General features: G+C 48.3%; 1 protein-coding gene across 2 annotated transcripts in view; it reads right to left on the bottom strand.

Moving 5' to 3' along the window:
• Positions 1-227: 227 nt before the first annotated feature.
• The window catches only part of GLYCTK (glycerate kinase), a 43,320-nt gene continuing 25,050 nt past the window's right edge, over positions 228-18,497 (bottom strand). For both annotated transcript variants that reach the window (XM_063941352.1, XM_063941351.1), the window contains 2 exons: positions 1,538-1,713; positions 228-1,216 (listed from right to left, as the gene is read on the bottom strand). In XM_063941352.1, coding sequence (XP_063797422.1) covers positions 341-1,216; positions 1,538-1,713 — 1,052 coding nt within the window. In that variant the 3' untranslated portion in view covers positions 228-340. The remainder of the gene's footprint in view (positions 1,217-1,537; positions 1,714-18,497) is intronic.

Below are 18,497 nucleotides of genomic sequence, written 5' to 3'. Positions count from 1 at the left end.
CTGCATTATTAGGCCATCAAGCTTCTCTTACACACCAGTATACCCAGCTAGCTCAAAGGGTCCCATTCCACATCTCAACCCTCCTGGTGCCGTGACATCATCTAAACACCTTACCTCCTCTGGGATCTCACACACCCTTCACTTAACCCAGTGGCCGTGTTCTGATACGTGTGTGCCTGATGTGTTGTTGCAGGTGTAGTCACGCACCCCAGTAATCACACCGCACCCGTAGCCTAAGGTTGTTTATTAGTGCAATATGTACTTTTTTATTTGCATATATATGTCAAGTACTTGCTGGATGTTGCGTGTCACTTTTGGCCATTGTCCTCTGGAATGAGAGTCATTGTAGGTGTCTCCGTACCAGCAGCATCTGCACATCCATCACGTTGGTCCCAGTTAATCCCGTTACCAGGAGATACTTGCCGTCGCGGAAGTGACTGAAGAAGCCATTTGAATCACTGAGGATTAGGGAATGATCGGCATCCAGACCACTCTCCAGAGCATGTGTCACCAGCTGCGGGTAGGCGAAAGCCCCAGCGGCCTCGGTGGGTCCGTCCTGACCGTCTGTGCCCCCACTCAGGAATATTACCTCACAGCCCTTCATGGTAGTCTGATCTTTGTGCCACTCTGTGGCCACCCGCAGCGCCAGCTCCTGGTTTCTGCCTCCTTTGCCCTTTCCCTGAACCTGGACCGTGGTCTCGCCCCCAAAGAGGACGCAGATGGCATCTACGTTCCCGGACGCTTTCAGCTCCTGCAGGCGGCCCGCAAGGTTCAGGTCGGGAATGTCCATCTGAGAAGCCAGAGCCAGGAGGTCTTGTTCCATCTCCTGCTGCTGAGGACTGGACATCAGAACCGAGCAGATGACTTCGGCCAAGAGGGCATAAAAACGTGAGACGCATTTAACATCCCCACTGATGGCAGTAGAGAGGAGCAGGGTAACGTAACCCAACGTCTTAGCCTCCTCCTCTGCCTCGCGCAGTGCAATGAGGTTGGACCCAATGAGAATGTTGTGGACGTGGCTGAAATGGTCAGGGTGTTCCACGTGTGACCTGGAGCGCAACACTTCCTCTACCGCCTCCGGCATGGAGTCTCTCAGTCCGTACTTACTCAGTATCTGCAGGCAGTCCTCTGTGCTGTGAGAGCTGCAGACGGTGGGGCTACTCGCAATGACTTCCAGGTCATCTCCAATAACATCAGACAGGATCAGGCTGACCACCTGGACAAGGCAGAATCTGCATCAGTGTCTGAGAGAGAAACTTAGAGGAAACACATAACCCTATGGTTCTACTATAAGCAGAGTGTCGCAGATGTGGTGCGGACTGCGTCATCATGGTCTAACCAACGCACTCCAAGGTAACCATCCAACTTCCTGCTGTCTCTGCAAGCCTATGCATGCCCCCTGAGATCGAGGTAGACCTGCAGCAGGCGTTTTGTCTGTAAGCGAGGACTACACTTTACGAAGGAACATTTGCTACCTGTATGAATGCCTGAAGTCAATTACCATACAGGAAAAGCGGTCACCCCCTCATATACTGACCTGGGCGGGGTGCGCTACCCTAGCCAGTCCTCCACCTTTCAGCTCTGACAGGGCTCTCCGCAGAGTGTTCAGCTCCTGTATGGTTGCACCTCTCAGAGCCAGCTGCTGGGTCACTGTCTGTTTGTCCTGCAGGGTTAGGGGTGGTACAGGTGCTGGCAGGAGGGCCGAACCTCCACCTGGGGACAGAAAGTTGGCATGAGACCTGTTCAACATCATTGCTACGAACAAATACAGCCAGCACCTCGTTATCAGGCTACATTTACAGACGGAAGATCTCTTTACACTGTAACGCCTACACGTCTACAGTTTCTCTACTACTGTGGCTATCTGAAGCTCTGGTGTCCAAATGGATTATATAGATTTCATTTAGGATCATGACATTTTTTCAATAAATAATTGGGGGCGGGATTAAGGGGAATTGGGTATAAGGATTAGGGGTTAGAAATGGCGATTTAGGTTAGTAATTGTCTGCAATTGGGGATTGGGATTGATGATGGTGTCTATTAAGGAATTGGGGATAAGGATTGAGGTTAGGAACTGTCCGGCTGCAGTCAGACATTGGGGGAGCTGGAGATGAAGATTTGGGTTAGGAGTTAGAGACGGGTTAGAGATTGCTGTTTGGGGTTACTGATTGGGGTTAGTAAATGAGAACTGGGGTTAAGAATTGGGGGCTGGGGTTAGAGATTTAGGTTAAAGTTTGGAATTAGAAAATGGGCGGCTAGAGAAAAAGATTGCGGATTAAGAATTAGGGACAGGGATGAAGAATTGGGAGTAGGGATTTAGGTTAGTGAATGGCGTAAAAGATTGGGTTTATGAATTGAGAACTGGGTTAGATATAGGGACAAGAATTAAAGCTGGTACACACTGGCGATATATCATGGGCGCGTCAGTGGGTGTGTACCTCTGATATGTCTAAGAATGACGTTGTTACAGACCTATCGCGTCGGGCCTGTAGCGCAGCTTATGGCCGATATACTGTATCTGCAAATATATCGGCACAAGGTGATGTGTGTATAGCGATCAGCCGACTGCCCATACTTTTGCTGTAGAGGCCGCCGGTGACTGACAACACAACTGGGCGGACATTTACACGTCAGGCACAATACATCGGGCAGACGATCGGTAAGTGTGTATTACCAAACGTCAGATCCGTTAGTCTAGTGTGCACCCAGCACAAGAAGCGGGTGATGTCATTTAGGAATTAGAGGTGGGTTAGGGATTGGAGTTACAGGCTTAGATCTTTCTTGCCTAAATAAGGTAGAGCCAAAATTAGGCACACTAAATATTCTACACCATGCCATATTGCACACTATTGCCTTAACGCTTCACTAAATTTCTCTTTGCAACGTGTATGTGACTTTTCCACCAATACTGGCACACCCCTTCCCCCTGTGTACAGTATACAGTACATACTATCATACATCAGAGAGGCCCAGTGATAACCTCTGCTCTTCCTGTCACCTGAGATGAGCACCAGCAGTAATTACCACACCCCTTCCCCCCTGTGTACAGTATACAGTACATACTATCATACATCAGAGAGGCCCAGTGATAACCTCTGCTCTTCCTGTCACCTGAGATGTGCACCAGCAGTAATTACCACACCCCTCCCCCCCTGTGTACAGTATACAGTACATACTATTATACATCAGAGAGGCCCAGTGATAACCTCTGCTCTTTCCGTCACCTGAGATGTGCACCAGCAGTAATTACCACACCCCTCCCCCCCTGTGTACAGTATACAGTACATACTATCATACATCAGAGAGGCCCAGTGATAACCTCTGCTCTTTCCGTCACCTGAGATGTGCACCAGCAGTAATTACCCCATCCCTTCCCCCTGTGTACAGTATACAGTACATACTATCATACATCAGAGAGGCCCAGTGATAACCTCTGCTCTTCCCGTCACCTGAGATGTACACCACCAGTAATTACCCCATCCCTTCCCCCCGTGTACAGTATACAGTACATACTATCATACATCACAGAGGCCCAGTGATAACCTCTGCTCTTCCCGTCACCTGAGATGTACACCACCAGTAATTACCCCATCCCTTCCCCCCGTGTACAGTATACAGTACATACTATCATACATCACAGAGGCCCAGTGATAACCTCTGCTCTTCCCGTCACCTGAGATGTGCACCAGCAGTAATTACCCCATCCCTTCCCCCTGTGTACAGTATACAGTACATACTATCATACATCAGAGAGGCCCAGTAATAACCTCTGCTCTTCCTGTCACCTGAGATGTGCACCACCAGTAATTACCACACCCCTTCCCCCCGTGTACAGTATACAGTACATACTATCATACATCAGAGAGGCCCAGTGATAACCTCTGCTCTTCCTGTCACCTGAGATGTGCACCAGCAGTAATTACCACACCCCTTCCCCCCGTGTACAGTATACAGTACATACTATCATACATCAGAGAGGCCCAGTGATAACCTCTGCTCTTCCTGTCACCTGAGATGTGCACCACCAGTAATTACCACACCCCTTCCCCCCGTGTACAGTATACAGTACATGTAAAACAAAAAGATGGTTACAGACTAGCGCTATTATAAAGTATTAAAACTTTAAAACAGGAACTTGAAATAAGAATCTCCTCATCCGGAACACCATTCAACTGTTCCATTCAACGAGTTCCTATAAAGGTATCTTTCACTCGTGGGTGTCAGGTGTCTGGTCACTTAAAACAAGCTGGACTTTTAGAATATCACTTACATTGTTATCCTGTCTCGCGTGCACATAAAGGTATCTTTTGTGTCTCTCACGATGCAGACGGCAGGAAACAAAACAGACTGGTTTTTCTGGTGAATGTCCACGATTTTATTCATCCGATAAAAACAACAGTCAATTAAAAGTATTGGCAGCAACTTCAACTTGAATAATTATGTGCACGCGAGACAGGATAACAATGTAAGTGATATTCTAAAAGTCCAGCTTGTTTTAAGTGACCAGACACCTGACACCCACGAGTGAAAGATACCTTTATAGGAACTCGAGACAGAACTATAAAGTGAGTGTCTTTCTGATAAGCGGGGAAACAGTTGAATGGTGTTCCGGATGAGGAGATTCTTATTTCAAGTTCCTGTTTTAAAGTTTTAATACTTTATAATAGCGCTAGTCTGTAACCATCTTTTTGTTTTACATGTATTCGGCTTGTTGGGTTTTATGAGGGAAAATCCCATGAGTTACAGACCAGCAGCATAAAGCTTGGTAGCGCAGGGCTGCTCACACACTTTGTTTCTCCAGTATACAGTACATACTATCATACATCAGAGAGGCCCAGTGATAACCTCTGCTCTTCCCGTCACCTGAGATGTGCACCAGCAGTAATTACCACACCCCTTCCCCCCGTGTACAGTATACAGTACATACTATCATACATCAGAGAGGCCCAGTGATAACCTTTGCTCTTCCCGTCACCTGAGATGTGCCCCAGCAGTAATTACCACACCTCTTCCCCCTGTGTACAGTATACAGTACATACTATCATACATCAGAGAGGCCCAGTGATAACCTCTGCTCTTCCCGTCACCTGAGATGTGCACCAGCAGTAATTACCCCATCCCTTCCCCCTGTGTACAGTATACAGTACATACTATCATACATCAGAGAGGCCCAGTGATAACCTCTGCTCATCCCGTCACCTGAGATGTGCACCAGCAGTAATTACCCCATCCCTTCCCCCCGTGTACAGTATACAGTACATACTATCATACATCACAGAGGCCCAGTGATAACCTCTGCTCTTCCCGTCACCTGAGATGTGCACCAGCAGTAATTACCCCATCCCTTCCCCCTGTGTACAGTATACAGTACATACTATCATACATCAGAGAGGCCCAGTAATAACCTCTGCTCTTCCTGTCACCTGAGATGTGCACCACCAGTAATTACCACACCCCTTCCCCCCGTGTACAGTATACAGTACATACTATCATACATCAGAGAGGCCCAGTGATAACCTCTGCTCTTCCTGTCACCTGAGATGTGCACCAGCAGTAACTACCACACCCCTTCCCCCCGTGTACAGTATACAGTACATACTATCATACATCAGAGAGGCCCAGTGATAACCTCTGCTCTTCCTGTCACCTGAGATGTGCACCAGCAGTAATTACCACACCCCTTCCCCCCGTGTACAGTATACAGTACATACTATCATACATCAGAGAGGCCCAGTGATAACCTCTGCTCTTCCTGTCACCTGAGATGTGCACCAGCAGTAATTACCACACCCCTTCCCCCCTGTGTACAGTATACAGTACATACTATCATACATCAGAGAGGCCCAGTGATAACCTCTGCTCTTCCTGTCACCTGAGATGTGCACCAGCAGTAATTACCACAACCCTTCCCCCGTGTACAGTATACAGTACATACTATCATACATCAGAGAGGCCCAGTGATAACCTCTGCTCTTCCCATCACCTGAGATGAGCACCAGCAGAAATTACCACACCCCTTCCCCCCTGTGTACAGTATACAGTACATACTATCATACATCAGAGAGGCCCAGTGATAACCTCTGCTCTTCCCGTCACCTGAGATGTGCACCAGCAGTAATTACCACACCCCTTCCCCCTGTGTACAGTATACAGTACATACTATCATACATCAGAGAGGCCCAGTGATAACCTCTGCTCTTCCTGTCACCTGAGATGAGCACCAGCAGTAATTACCACACCCCTACCCCCCTGTGTACAGTATACAGTACATACTATCATACATCAGAGAGGCCCAGTGATAACCTCTGCTCTTCCCGTCACCTGAGATGTGCACCAGCAGTAATTACCCCATCCCTTCCCCCCGTGTACAGTATACAGTACATACTATCATACATCAGAGAGGCCCAGTGATAACCTCTGCTCTTCCCGTCACCTGAGATGTGCCCCAGCAGTAATTACCCCATCCCTTCCCCCCGTGTACAGTATACAGTACATACTATCATACATCAGAGAGGCCCAGTGATAACCTCTGCTCTTCCCGTCACCTGAGATGAGCACCAGCAGTAATTACCACACCCCTTCCCCCCTGTGTACAGTATACAGTACATACTATCATACATCAGAGAGGCCCAGTGATAACCTCTGCTCTTCCCGTCACCTGAGATGTGCACCAGCAGTAATTACCACACCCCTTCCCCCTGTGTACAGTATACAGTACATACTATCATACATCAGAGAGGCCCAGTGATAACCTCTGCTCTTCCCGTCACCTGAGATGTGCACCACCAGTAATTACCACACCCCTTCCCCCTTGTGTACAGTATACAGTACATACTATCATACATCAGAGAGGCCCAGTGATAACCTCTGCTCTTCCCGTCACCTGAGATGTGCACCAGCAGTAATTACCACACCCCTTCCCCCCTGTGTACAGTATACAGTACATACTATCATACATCAGAGAGGCCCAGTGATAACCTCTGCTCTTCCCGTCACCTGAGATGTGCACCAGCAGTAATTACCACACCCCTTCCCCCTGTGTACAGTATACAGTACATACTATCATACATCAGAGAGGCCCAGTGATAACCTCTGCTCTTCCTGTCACCTGAGATGTGCACCACCAGTAATTACCACACCTCTTCCCCCTGTGTACAGTATACAGTACATACTATCATACATCAGAGAGGCCCAGTGATAACCTCTGCTCTTCCCGTCAGCTGAGATGTGCACCACCAGTAATTACCACACCCCTTCCCCCCTGTGTACAGTATACAGTACATACTATCATACATCAGAGAGGCCCAGTGATAACCTCTGCTCTTCCCGTCACCTGAGATGTGCACCAGCAGTAATTACCACACCCCTTCCCCCTGTGTACAGTATACAGTACATACTATCATACATCAGAGAGGCCCAGTGATAACCTCTGCTCTTCCCGTCACCTGAGATGTGCACCAGCAGTAATTACCACACCCCTTCCCCCTGTGTACAGTATACAGTACATACTATCATACATCAGAGAGGCCCAGTGATAACCTCTGCTCTTCCCGTCACCTGAGATGTGCACCAGCAGTAATTACCCCATCCCTTCCCCCTGTGTACAGTATACAGTACATACTATCATACATCAGAGAGGCCCAGTGATAACCTCTGCTCTTCCCGTCACCTGAGATGAGCACCAGCAGTAATTACCCCATCCCTTCCCCCTGTGTACAGTATACAGTACATACTATCATACATCAGAGAGGCCCAGTGATAACCTCTGCTCTTCCCGTCACCTGAGATGAGCACCAGCAGTAATTACCCCATCCCTTCCCCCTGTGTACAGTATACAGTACATACTATCATACATCAGAGAGGCCCAGTGATAACCTCTGCTCTTCCCGTCACCTGAGATGAGCACCAGCAGTAATTACCACACCCCTTCCCCCCTGTGTACAGTATACAGTACATACTATCATACATCAGAGAGGCCCAGTGATAACCTCTGCTCTTCCCGTCACCTGAGATGTGCACCAGCAGTAATTACCCCATCCCTTCCCCCTGTGTACAGTATACAGTACATACTATCATACATCAGAGAGGCCCAGTGATAACCTCTGCTCTTCCCGTCACCTGAGATGTGCACCAGCAGTAATTACCCCATCCCTTCCCCCTGTGTACAGTATACAGTACATACTATCATACATCAGAGAGGCCCAGTGATAACCTCTGCTCTTCCCGTCACCTGAGATGTGCACCACCAGTAATTACCCCATCCCTTCCCCCCGTGTACAGTATACAGTACATACTATCATACATCACAGAGGCCCAGTGATAACCTCTGCTCTTCCCGTCACCTGAGATGTGCACCAGCAGTAATTACCCCATCCCTTCCCCCTGTGTACAGTATACAGTACATACTATCATACATCAGAGAGGCCCAGTAATAACCTCTGCTCTTCCTGTCACCTGAGATGTGCACCACCAGTAATTACCACACCCCTTCCCCCCGTGTACAGTATACAGTACATACTATCATACATCAGAGAGGCCCAGTGATAACCTCTGCTCTTCCTGTCACCAGAGATGTGCACCAGCAGTAATTACCACACCCCTTCCCCCCGTGTACAGTATACAGTACATACTATCATACATCAGAGAGGCCCAGTGATAACCTCTGCTCTTCCTGTCACCTGAGATGTGCACCACCAGTAATTACCACACCCCTTCCCCCCGTGTACAGTATACAGTACATGTAAAACAAAAAGATGGTTACAGACTAGCGCTATTATAAAGTATTAAAACTTTAAAACAGGAACTTGAAATAAGAATCTCCTCATCCGGAACACCATTCAACTGTTCCATTCAACGAGTTCCTATAAAGGTATCTTTCACTCGTGGGTGTCAGGTGTCTGGTCACTTAAAACAAGCTGGACTTTTAGAATATCACTTACATTTTTATCCTGTCTCGCGTGCACATAAAGGTATCTTTTGTGTCTCTCACGATGCAGACGGCAGGAAACAAAACAGACTGGTTTTTCTGGTGAATGTCCACGATTTTATTCATCCGATAAAAACAACAGTCAATTAAAAGTATTGGCAGCAACTTCAACTTGAATAATTATGTGCACGCGAGACAGGATAACAATGTAAGTGATATTCTAAAAGTCCAGCTTGTTTTAAGTGACCAGACACCTGACACCCACGAGTGAAAGATACCTTTATAGGAACTCGAGACAGAACTATAAAGTGAGTGTCTTTCTGATAAGCGGGGAAACAGTTGAATGGTGTTCCGGATGAGGAGATTCTTATTTCAAGTGCCTGTTTTAAAGTTTTAATACTTTATAATAGCGCTAGTCTGTAACCATCTTTTTGTTTTACATGTATTCGGCTTGTTGGGTTTTATGAGGGAAAATCCCATGAGTTACAGACCAGCAGCATAAAGCTTGGTAGCGCAGGGCTGCTCACACACTTTGTTTCTCCAGTATACAGTACATACTATCATACATCAGAGAGGCCCAGTGATAACCTCTGCTCTTCCCGTCACCTGAGATGTGCACCAGCAGTAATTACCCCATCCCTTCCCCCCGTGTACAGTATACAGTACATACTATCATACATCACAGAGGCCCAGTGATAACCTCTGCTCTTCCCGTCACCTGAGATGTGCACCAGCAGTAATTACCCCATCCCTTCCCCCTGTGTACAGTATACAGTACATACTATCATACATCAGAGAGGCCCAGTAATAACCTCTGCTCTTCCTGTCACCTGAGATGTGCACCACCAGTAATTACCACACCCCTTCCCCCCGTGTACAGTATACAGTACATACTATCATACATCAGAGAGTCCCAGTGATAACCTCTGCTCTTCCTGTCACCTGAGATGTGCACCAGCAGTAACTACCACACCCCTTCCCCCCGTGTACAGTATACAGTACATACTATCATACATCAGAGAGGCCCAGTGATAACCTCTGCTCTTCCTGTCACCTGAGATGTGCACCACCAGTAATTACCACACCCCTTCCCCCCGTGTACAGTATACAGTACATACTATCATACATCAGAGAGGCCCAGTGATAACCTCTGCTCTTCCTGTCACCTGAGATGTGCACCAGCAGTAATTACCACACCCCTTCCCCCCGTGTACAGTATACAGTACATACTATCATACATCAGAGAGGCCCAGTGATAACCTCTGCTCTTCCTGTCACCTGAGATGTGCACCAGCAGTAATTACCACACCCCTTCCCCCCTGTGTACAGTATACAGTACATACTATCATACATCAGAGAGGCCCAGTGATAACCTCTGCTCTTCCTGTCACCTGAGATGTGCACCAGCAGTAATTACCACAACCCTTCCCCCGTGTACAGTATACAGTACATACTATCATACATCAGAGAGGCCCAGTGATAACCTCTGCTCTTCCCGTCACCTGAGATGAGCACCAGCAGTAATTACCACACCCCTTCTCCCCTGTGTACAGTATACAGTACATACTATCATACATCAGAGAGGCCCAGTGATAACCTCTGCTCTTCCCGTCACCTGAGATGTGCACCAGCAGTAATTACCACACCCCTTCCCCCTGTGTACAGTATACAGTACATACTATCATACATCAGAGAGGCCCAGTGATAACCTCTGCTCTTCCTGTCACCTGAGATGAGCACCAGCAGTAATTACCACACCCCTTCCCCCCTGTGCACAGTATACAGTACATACTATCATACATCAGAGAGGCCCAGTGATAACCTCTGCTCTTCCCGTCACCTGAGATGTGCACCAGCAGTAATTACCCCATCCCTTCCCCCCGTGTACAGTATACAGTACATACTATCATACATCAGAGAGGCCCAGTGATAACCTCTGCTCTTCCCGTCACCTGAGATGTGCCCCAGCAGTAATTACCCCATCCCTTCCCCCCGTGTACAGTATACAGTACATACTATCATACATCAGAGAGGCCCAGTGATAACCTCTGCTCTTCCCGTCACCTGAGATGTGCACCAGCAGTAATTACCACACCCCTTCCCCCTGTGTACAGTATACAGTACATACTATCATACATCAGAGAGGCCCAGTGATAACCTCTGCTCTTCCTGTCACCTGAGATGTGCACCACCAGTAATTACCACACCTCTTCCCCCTGTGTACAGTATACAGTACATACTATCATACATCAGAGAGGCCCAGTGATAACCTCTGCTCTTCCCGTCACCTGAGATGTGCACCACCAGTAATTACCACACCCCTTCCCCCCTGTGTACAGTATACAGTACATACTATCATACATCAGAGAGGCCCAGTGATAACCTCTGCTCTTCCCGTCACCTGAGATGTGCACCAGCAGTAATTACCACACCCCTTCCCCCTGTGTACAGTATACAGTACATACTATCATACATCAGAGAGGCCCAGTGATAACCTCTGCTCTTCCCGTCACCTGAGATGTGCACCACCAGTAATTACCACACCCCTTCCCCCCTGTGTACAGTATACAGTACATACTATCATACATCAGAGAGGCCCAGTGATAACCTCTGCTCTTCCCGTCACCTGAGATGAGCACCAGCAGTAATTACCACACCCCTTCCCCCCTGTGTACAGTATACAGTACATACTATCATACATCAGAGAGGCCCAGTGATAACCTCTGCTCTTCCCGTCACCTGAGATGTGCACCAGCAGTAATTACCCCATCCCTTCCCCCTGTGTACAGTATACAGTACATACTATCATACATCAGAGAGGCCCAGTGATAACCTCTGCTCTTCCCGTCACCTGAGATGTGCCCCAGCAGTAATTACCCCATCCCTTCCCCCTGTGTACAGTATACAGTACATACTATCATACATCAGAGAGGCCCAGTGATAACCTCTGCTCTTCCCGTCACCTGAGATGTGCCCCAGCAGTAATTACCCCATCCCTTCCCCCTGTGTACAGTATACAGTACATACTATCATACATCAGAGAGGCCCAGTGATAACCTCTGCTCTTCCCGTCACCTGAGATGAGCACCAGCAGTAATTACCCCATCCCTTCCCCCTGTGTACAGTATACAGTACATACTATCATACATCAGAGAGGCCCAGTGATAACCTCTGCTCTTCCCGTCACCTGAGATGAGCACCAGCAGTAATTACCCCATCCCTTCCCCCTGTGTACAGTATACAGTACATACTATCATACATCAGAGAGGCCCAGTGATAACCTCTGCTCTTCCCGTCACCTGAGATGAGCACCAGCAGTAATTACCACACCCCTTCCCCCCTGTGTACAGTATACAGTACATACTATCATACATCAGAGAGGCCCAGTGATAACCTCTGCTCTTCCCGTCACCTGAGATGTGCACCAGCAGTAATTACCCCATCCCTTCCCCCTGTGTACAGTATACAGTACATACTATCATACATCAGAGAGGCCCAGTGATAACCTCTGCTCTTCCTGTCACCTGAGATGTGCACCAGCAGTAACTACCACACCCCTTCCCCCCGTGTACAGTATACAGTACATACTATCATACATCAGAGAGGCCCAGTGATAACCTCTGCTCTTCCTGTCACCTGAGATGTGCACCACCAGTAATTACCACACCCCTTCCCCCCGTGTACAGTATACAGTACATACTATCATACATCAGAGAGGCCCAGTGATAACCTCTGCTCTTTCCGTCACCTGAGATGTGCACCACCAGTAATTACCACACCCCTTCCCCCCGTGTACAGTATACAGTACATACTATCATACATCAGAGAGGCCCAGTGATAACCTCTGCTCTTCCTGTCACCTGAGATGTGCACCAGCAGTAATTACCACACCCCTTCCCCCCTGTGTACAGTATACAGTACATACTATCATACATCAGAGAGGCCCAGTGATAACCTCTGCTCTTCCTGTCACCTGAGATGTGCACCAGCAGTAATTACCACAACCCTTCCCCCGTGTACAGTATACAGTACATACTATCATACATCAGAGAGGCCCAGTGATAACCTCTGCTCTTCCCGTCACCTGAGATGAGCACCAGCAGTAATTACCACACCCCTTCCCCCCTGTGTACAGTATACAGTACATACTATCATACATCAGAGAGGCCCAGTGATAACCTCTGCTCTTCCCGTCACCTGAGATGTGCACCAGCAGTAATTACCACACCCCTTCCCCCTGTGTACAGTATACAGTACATACTATCATACATCAGAGAGGCCCAGTGATAACCTCTGCTCTTCCTGTCACCTGAGATGAGCACCAGCAGTAATTACCACACCCCTTCCCCCCTGTGTACAGTATACAGTACATACTATCATACATCAGAGAGGCCCAGTGATAACCTCTGCTCTTCCCGTCACCTGAGATGTGCACCAGCAGTAATTACCCCATCCCTTCCCCCTGTGTACAGTATACAGTACATACTATCATACATCAGAGAGGCCCAGTGATAACCTCTGCTCTTCCCGTCACCTGAGATGTGCCCCAGCAGTAATTACCCCATCCCTTCCCCCTGTGTACAGTATACAGTACATACTATCATACATCAGAGAGGCCCAGTGATAACCTCTGCTCTTCCCGTCACCTGAGATGTGCACCACCAGTAATTACCACACCCCTTCCCCCTTGTGTACAGTATACAGTACATACTATCATACATCAGAGAGGCCCAGTGATAACCTCTGCTCTTCCCGTCACCTGAGATGTGCACCAGCAGTAATTACCACACCCCTTCCCCCCTGTGTACAGTATACAGTACATACTATCATACATCAGAGAGGCCCAGTGATAACCTCTGCTCTTCCCGTCACCTGAGATGTGCACCAGCAGTAATTACCACACCCCTTCCCCCTGTGTACAGTATACAGTACATACTATCATACATCAGAGGCCCAGTGATAACCTCTGCTCTTCCTGTCACCTGAGATGTGCACCACCAGTAATTACCACACCTCTTCCCCCCCGTACAGTATACAGTACATACTATCATACATCAGAGAGGCCCAGTGATAACCTCTGCTCTTCCCGTCACCTGAGATGTGCACCACCAGTAATTACCACACCCCTTCCCCCCTGTGTACAGTATACAGTACATACTATCATACATCAGAGAGGCCCAGTGATAACCTCTGCTCTTCCCGTCACCTGAGATGTGCACCAGCAGTAATTACCACACCCCTTCCCCCTGTGTACAGTATACAGTACATACTATCATACATCAGAGAGGCCCAGTGATAACCTCTGCTCTTCCCGTCACCTGAGATGTGCACCACCAGTAATTACCACACCCCTTCCCCCCTGTGTACAGTATACAGTACATACTATCATACATCAGAGAGGCCCAGTGATAACCTCTGCTCTTCCCGTCACCTGAGATGAGCACCAGCAGTAATTACCACACCCCTTCCCCCCTGTGTACAGTATACAGTACATACTATCATACATCAGAGAGGCCCAGTGATAACCTCTGCTCTTCCCGTCACCTGAGATGTGCACCAGCAGTAATTACCCCATCCCTTCCCCCTGTGTACAGTATACAGTACATACTATCATACATCAGAGAGGCCCAGTGATAACCTCTGCTCTTCCCGTCACCTGAGATGTGCCCCAGCAGTAATTACCCCATCCCTTCCCCCCGTGTACAGTATACAGTACATACTATCATACATCAGAGAGGCCCAGTGATAACCTCTGCTCTTCCTGTCACCTGAGATGTGCACCAGCAGTAATTACCACACCCCTTCCCCCCGTGTACAGTATACAGTACATACTATCATACATCAGAGAGGCCCAGTGATAACCTCTGCTCTTCCTGTCACCTGAGATGTGCACCAGCAGTAATTACCACAACCCTTCTCCCGTGTACAGTATACAGTACATACTATCATACATCAGAGAGGCCCAGTGATAACCTCTGCTCTTCCCGTCACCTGAGATGAGCACCAGCAGTAATTACCACACCCCTTCCCCCCCGTGTACAGTATACAGTACATACTATCATACATCAGAGAGGCCCAGTGATAACCTCTGCTCTTCCCGTCACCTGAGATGTGCACCAGCAGTAATTACCACACCCCTTCCCCCTGTGTACAGTATACAGTACATACTATCATACATCAGAGAGGCCCAGTGATAACCTCTGCTCTTCCTGTCACCTGAGATGAGCACCAGCAGTAATTACCACACCCCTTCCCCCCTGTGTACAGTATACAGTACATACTATCATACATCAGAGAGGCCCAGTGATAACCTCTGCTCTTCCCGTCACCTGAGATGTGCACCAGCAGTAATTACCCCATCCCTTCCCCCTGTGTACAGTATACAGTACATACTATCATACATCAGAGAGGCCCAGTGATAACCTCTGCTCTTCCCGTCACCTGAGATGTGCCCCAGCAGTAATTACCCCATCCCTTCCCCCTGTGTACAGTATACAGTACATACTATCATACATCAGAGAGGCCCAGTGATAACCTCTGCTCTTCCCGTCACCTGAGATGTGCACCACCAGTAATTACCACACCCCTTCCCCCTTGTGTACAGTATACAGTACATACTATCATACATCAGAGAGGCCCAGTGATAACCTCTGCTCTTCCCGTCACCTGAGATGTGCACCAGCAGTAATTACCACACCCCTTCCCCCCTGTGTACAGTATACAGTACATACTATCATACATCAGAGAGGCCCAGTGATAACCTCTGCTCTTCCCGTCACCTGAGATGTGCACCAGCAGTAATTACCACACCCCTTCCCCCTGTGTACAGTATACAGTACATACTATCATACATCAGAGAGGCCCAGTGATAACCTCTGCTCTTCCCGTCACCTGAGATGTGCACCACCAGTAATAACCACACCTCTTCCCCCTGTGTACAGTATACAGTACATACTATCATACATCAGAGAGGCCCAGTGATAACCTCTGCTCTTCCCGTCACCTGAGATGTGCACCACCAGTAATTACCACACCCCTTCCCCCCTGTGTACAGTATACAGTACATACTATCATACATCAGAGAGGCCCAGTGATAACCTCTGCTCTTCCCGTCACCTGAGATGTGCACCAGCAGTAATTACCACACCCCTTCCCCCTGTGTACAGTATACAGTACATACTATCATACATCAGAGAGGCCCAGTGATAACCTCTGCTCTTCCCGTCACCTGAGATGTGCACCACCAGTAATTACCACACCCCTTCCCCCCTGTGTACAGTATACAGTACATACTATCATACATCAGAGAGGCCCAGTGATAACCTCTGCTCTTCCCGTCACCTGAGATGAGCACCAGCAGTAATTACCACACCCCTTCCCCCCTGTGTACAGTATACAGTACATACTATCATACATCAGAGAGGCCCAGTGATAACCTCTGCTCTTCCCGTCACCTGAGATGTGCACCAGCAGTAATTACCCCATCCCTTCCCCCTGTGTACAGTATACAGTACATACTATCATACATCAGAGAGGCCCAGTGATAACCTCTGCTCTTCCCGTCACCTGAGATGTGCCCCAGCAGTAATTACCCCATCCCTTCCCCCTGTGTACAGTATACAGTACATACTATCATACATCAGAGAGGCCCAGTGATAACCTCTGCTCTTCCCGTCACCTGAGATGAGCACCAGCAGTAATTACCCCATCCCTTCCCCCTGTGTACAGTATACAGTACATACTATCATACATCAGAGAGGCCCAGTGATAACCTCTGCTCTTCCCGTCACCTGAGATGTGCACCAGCAGTAATTACCACACCCCTTCCCCCCGTGTACAGTATACAGTACATACTATCATACATCAGAGAGGCCCAGTGATAACCTCTGCTCTTCCTGTCACCTGAGATGTGCACCAGCAGTAATTACCACACCCCTTCCCCCCGTGTACAGTATACAGTACATACTATCATACATCAGAGAGGCCCAGTGATAACCTCTGCTCTTCCTGTCACCTGAGATGTGCACCAGCAGTAATTACCACACCCCTTCCCCCCTGTGTACAGTATACAGTACATACTATCATACATCAGAGAGGCCCAGTGATAACCTCTGTTCTTCCTGTCACCTGAGATGTGCACCAGCAGTAATTACCACACCCCTTCCCCCTGTGTACAGTATACAGTACATACTATCATACATCAGAGAGGCCCAGTGATAACCTCTGCTCTTCCTGTCACCTGAGATGAGCACCAGCAGTAATTACCACACCCCTTCCCCCCTGTGTACAGTATACAGTACATACTATCATACATCAGAGAGGCCCAGTGATAACCTCTGCTCTTCCCGTCACCTGAGATGTGCCCCAGCAGTAATTACCCCATCCCTTCCCCCTGTGTACAGTATACAGTACATACTATCATACATCAGAGAGGCCCAGTGATAACCTCTGCTCTTCCCGTCACCTGAGATGTGCACCACCAGTAATTACCACACCCCTTCCCCCTTGTGTACAGTATACAGTACATACTATCATACATCAGAGAGGCCCAGTGATAACCTCTGCTCTTCCCGTCACCTGAGATGAGCACCAGCAGTAATTACCACACCCCTTCCCCCCTGTGTACAGTATACAGTACATACTATCATACATCAGAGAGGCCCAGTGATAACCTCTGCTCTTCCCGTCACCTGAGATGTGCACCAGCAGTAATTACCACACCCCTTCCCCCTGTGTACAGTATACAGTACATACTATCATACATCAGAGAGGCCCAGTGATAACCTCTGCTCTTCCTGTCACCTGAGATGTGCACCACCAGTAATTACCACACCTCTTCCCCCTGTGTACAGTATACAGTACATACTATCATACATCAGAGAGGCCCAGTGATAACCTCTGCTCTTCCCGTCACCTGAGATGTGCACCACCAGTAATTACCACACCCCTTCCCCCCTGTGTACAGTATACAGTACATACTATCATACATCAGAGAGGCCCAGTGATAACCTCTGCTCTTTCCGTCACCTGAGATGTGCACCAGCAGTAATTACCACACCCCTTCCCCCTGTGTACAGTATACAGTACATACTATCATACATCAGAGAGGCCCAGTGATAACCTCTGCTCTTCCCGTCACCTGAGATGTGCACCACCAGTAATTACCACACCCCTTCCCCCCTGTGTACAGTATACAGTACATACTATCATACATCAGAGAGGCCCAGTGATAACCTCTGCTCTTCCCGTCACCTGAGATGAGCACCAGCAGTAATTACCACACCCCTTCCCCCCTGTGTACAGTATACAGTACATACTATCATACATCAGAGAGGCCCAGTGATAACCTCTGCTCTTCCCGTCACCTGAGATGTGCACCAGCAGTAATTACCCCATCCCTTCCCCCTGTGTACAGTATACAGTACATACTATCATACAACAGAGAGGCCCAGTGATAACCTCTGCTCTTCCCGTCACCTGAGATGAGCACCAGCAGTAATTACCCCATCCCTTCCCCCTGTGTACAGTATACAGTACATACTATCATACATCAGAGAGGCCCAGTGATAAC

The sequence above is a fragment of the Pseudophryne corroboree genome, chromosome 9 (assembly GCF_028390025.1).
Source record: "Pseudophryne corroboree isolate aPseCor3 chromosome 9, aPseCor3.hap2, whole genome shotgun sequence".
Classification (NCBI taxonomy): Eukaryota; Metazoa; Chordata; class Amphibia; order Anura; family Myobatrachidae; genus Pseudophryne; species Pseudophryne corroboree.
Note: the sequence above shows the minus strand (reverse complement) of the source record. Positions and strands in the feature narration are given on the sequence as shown.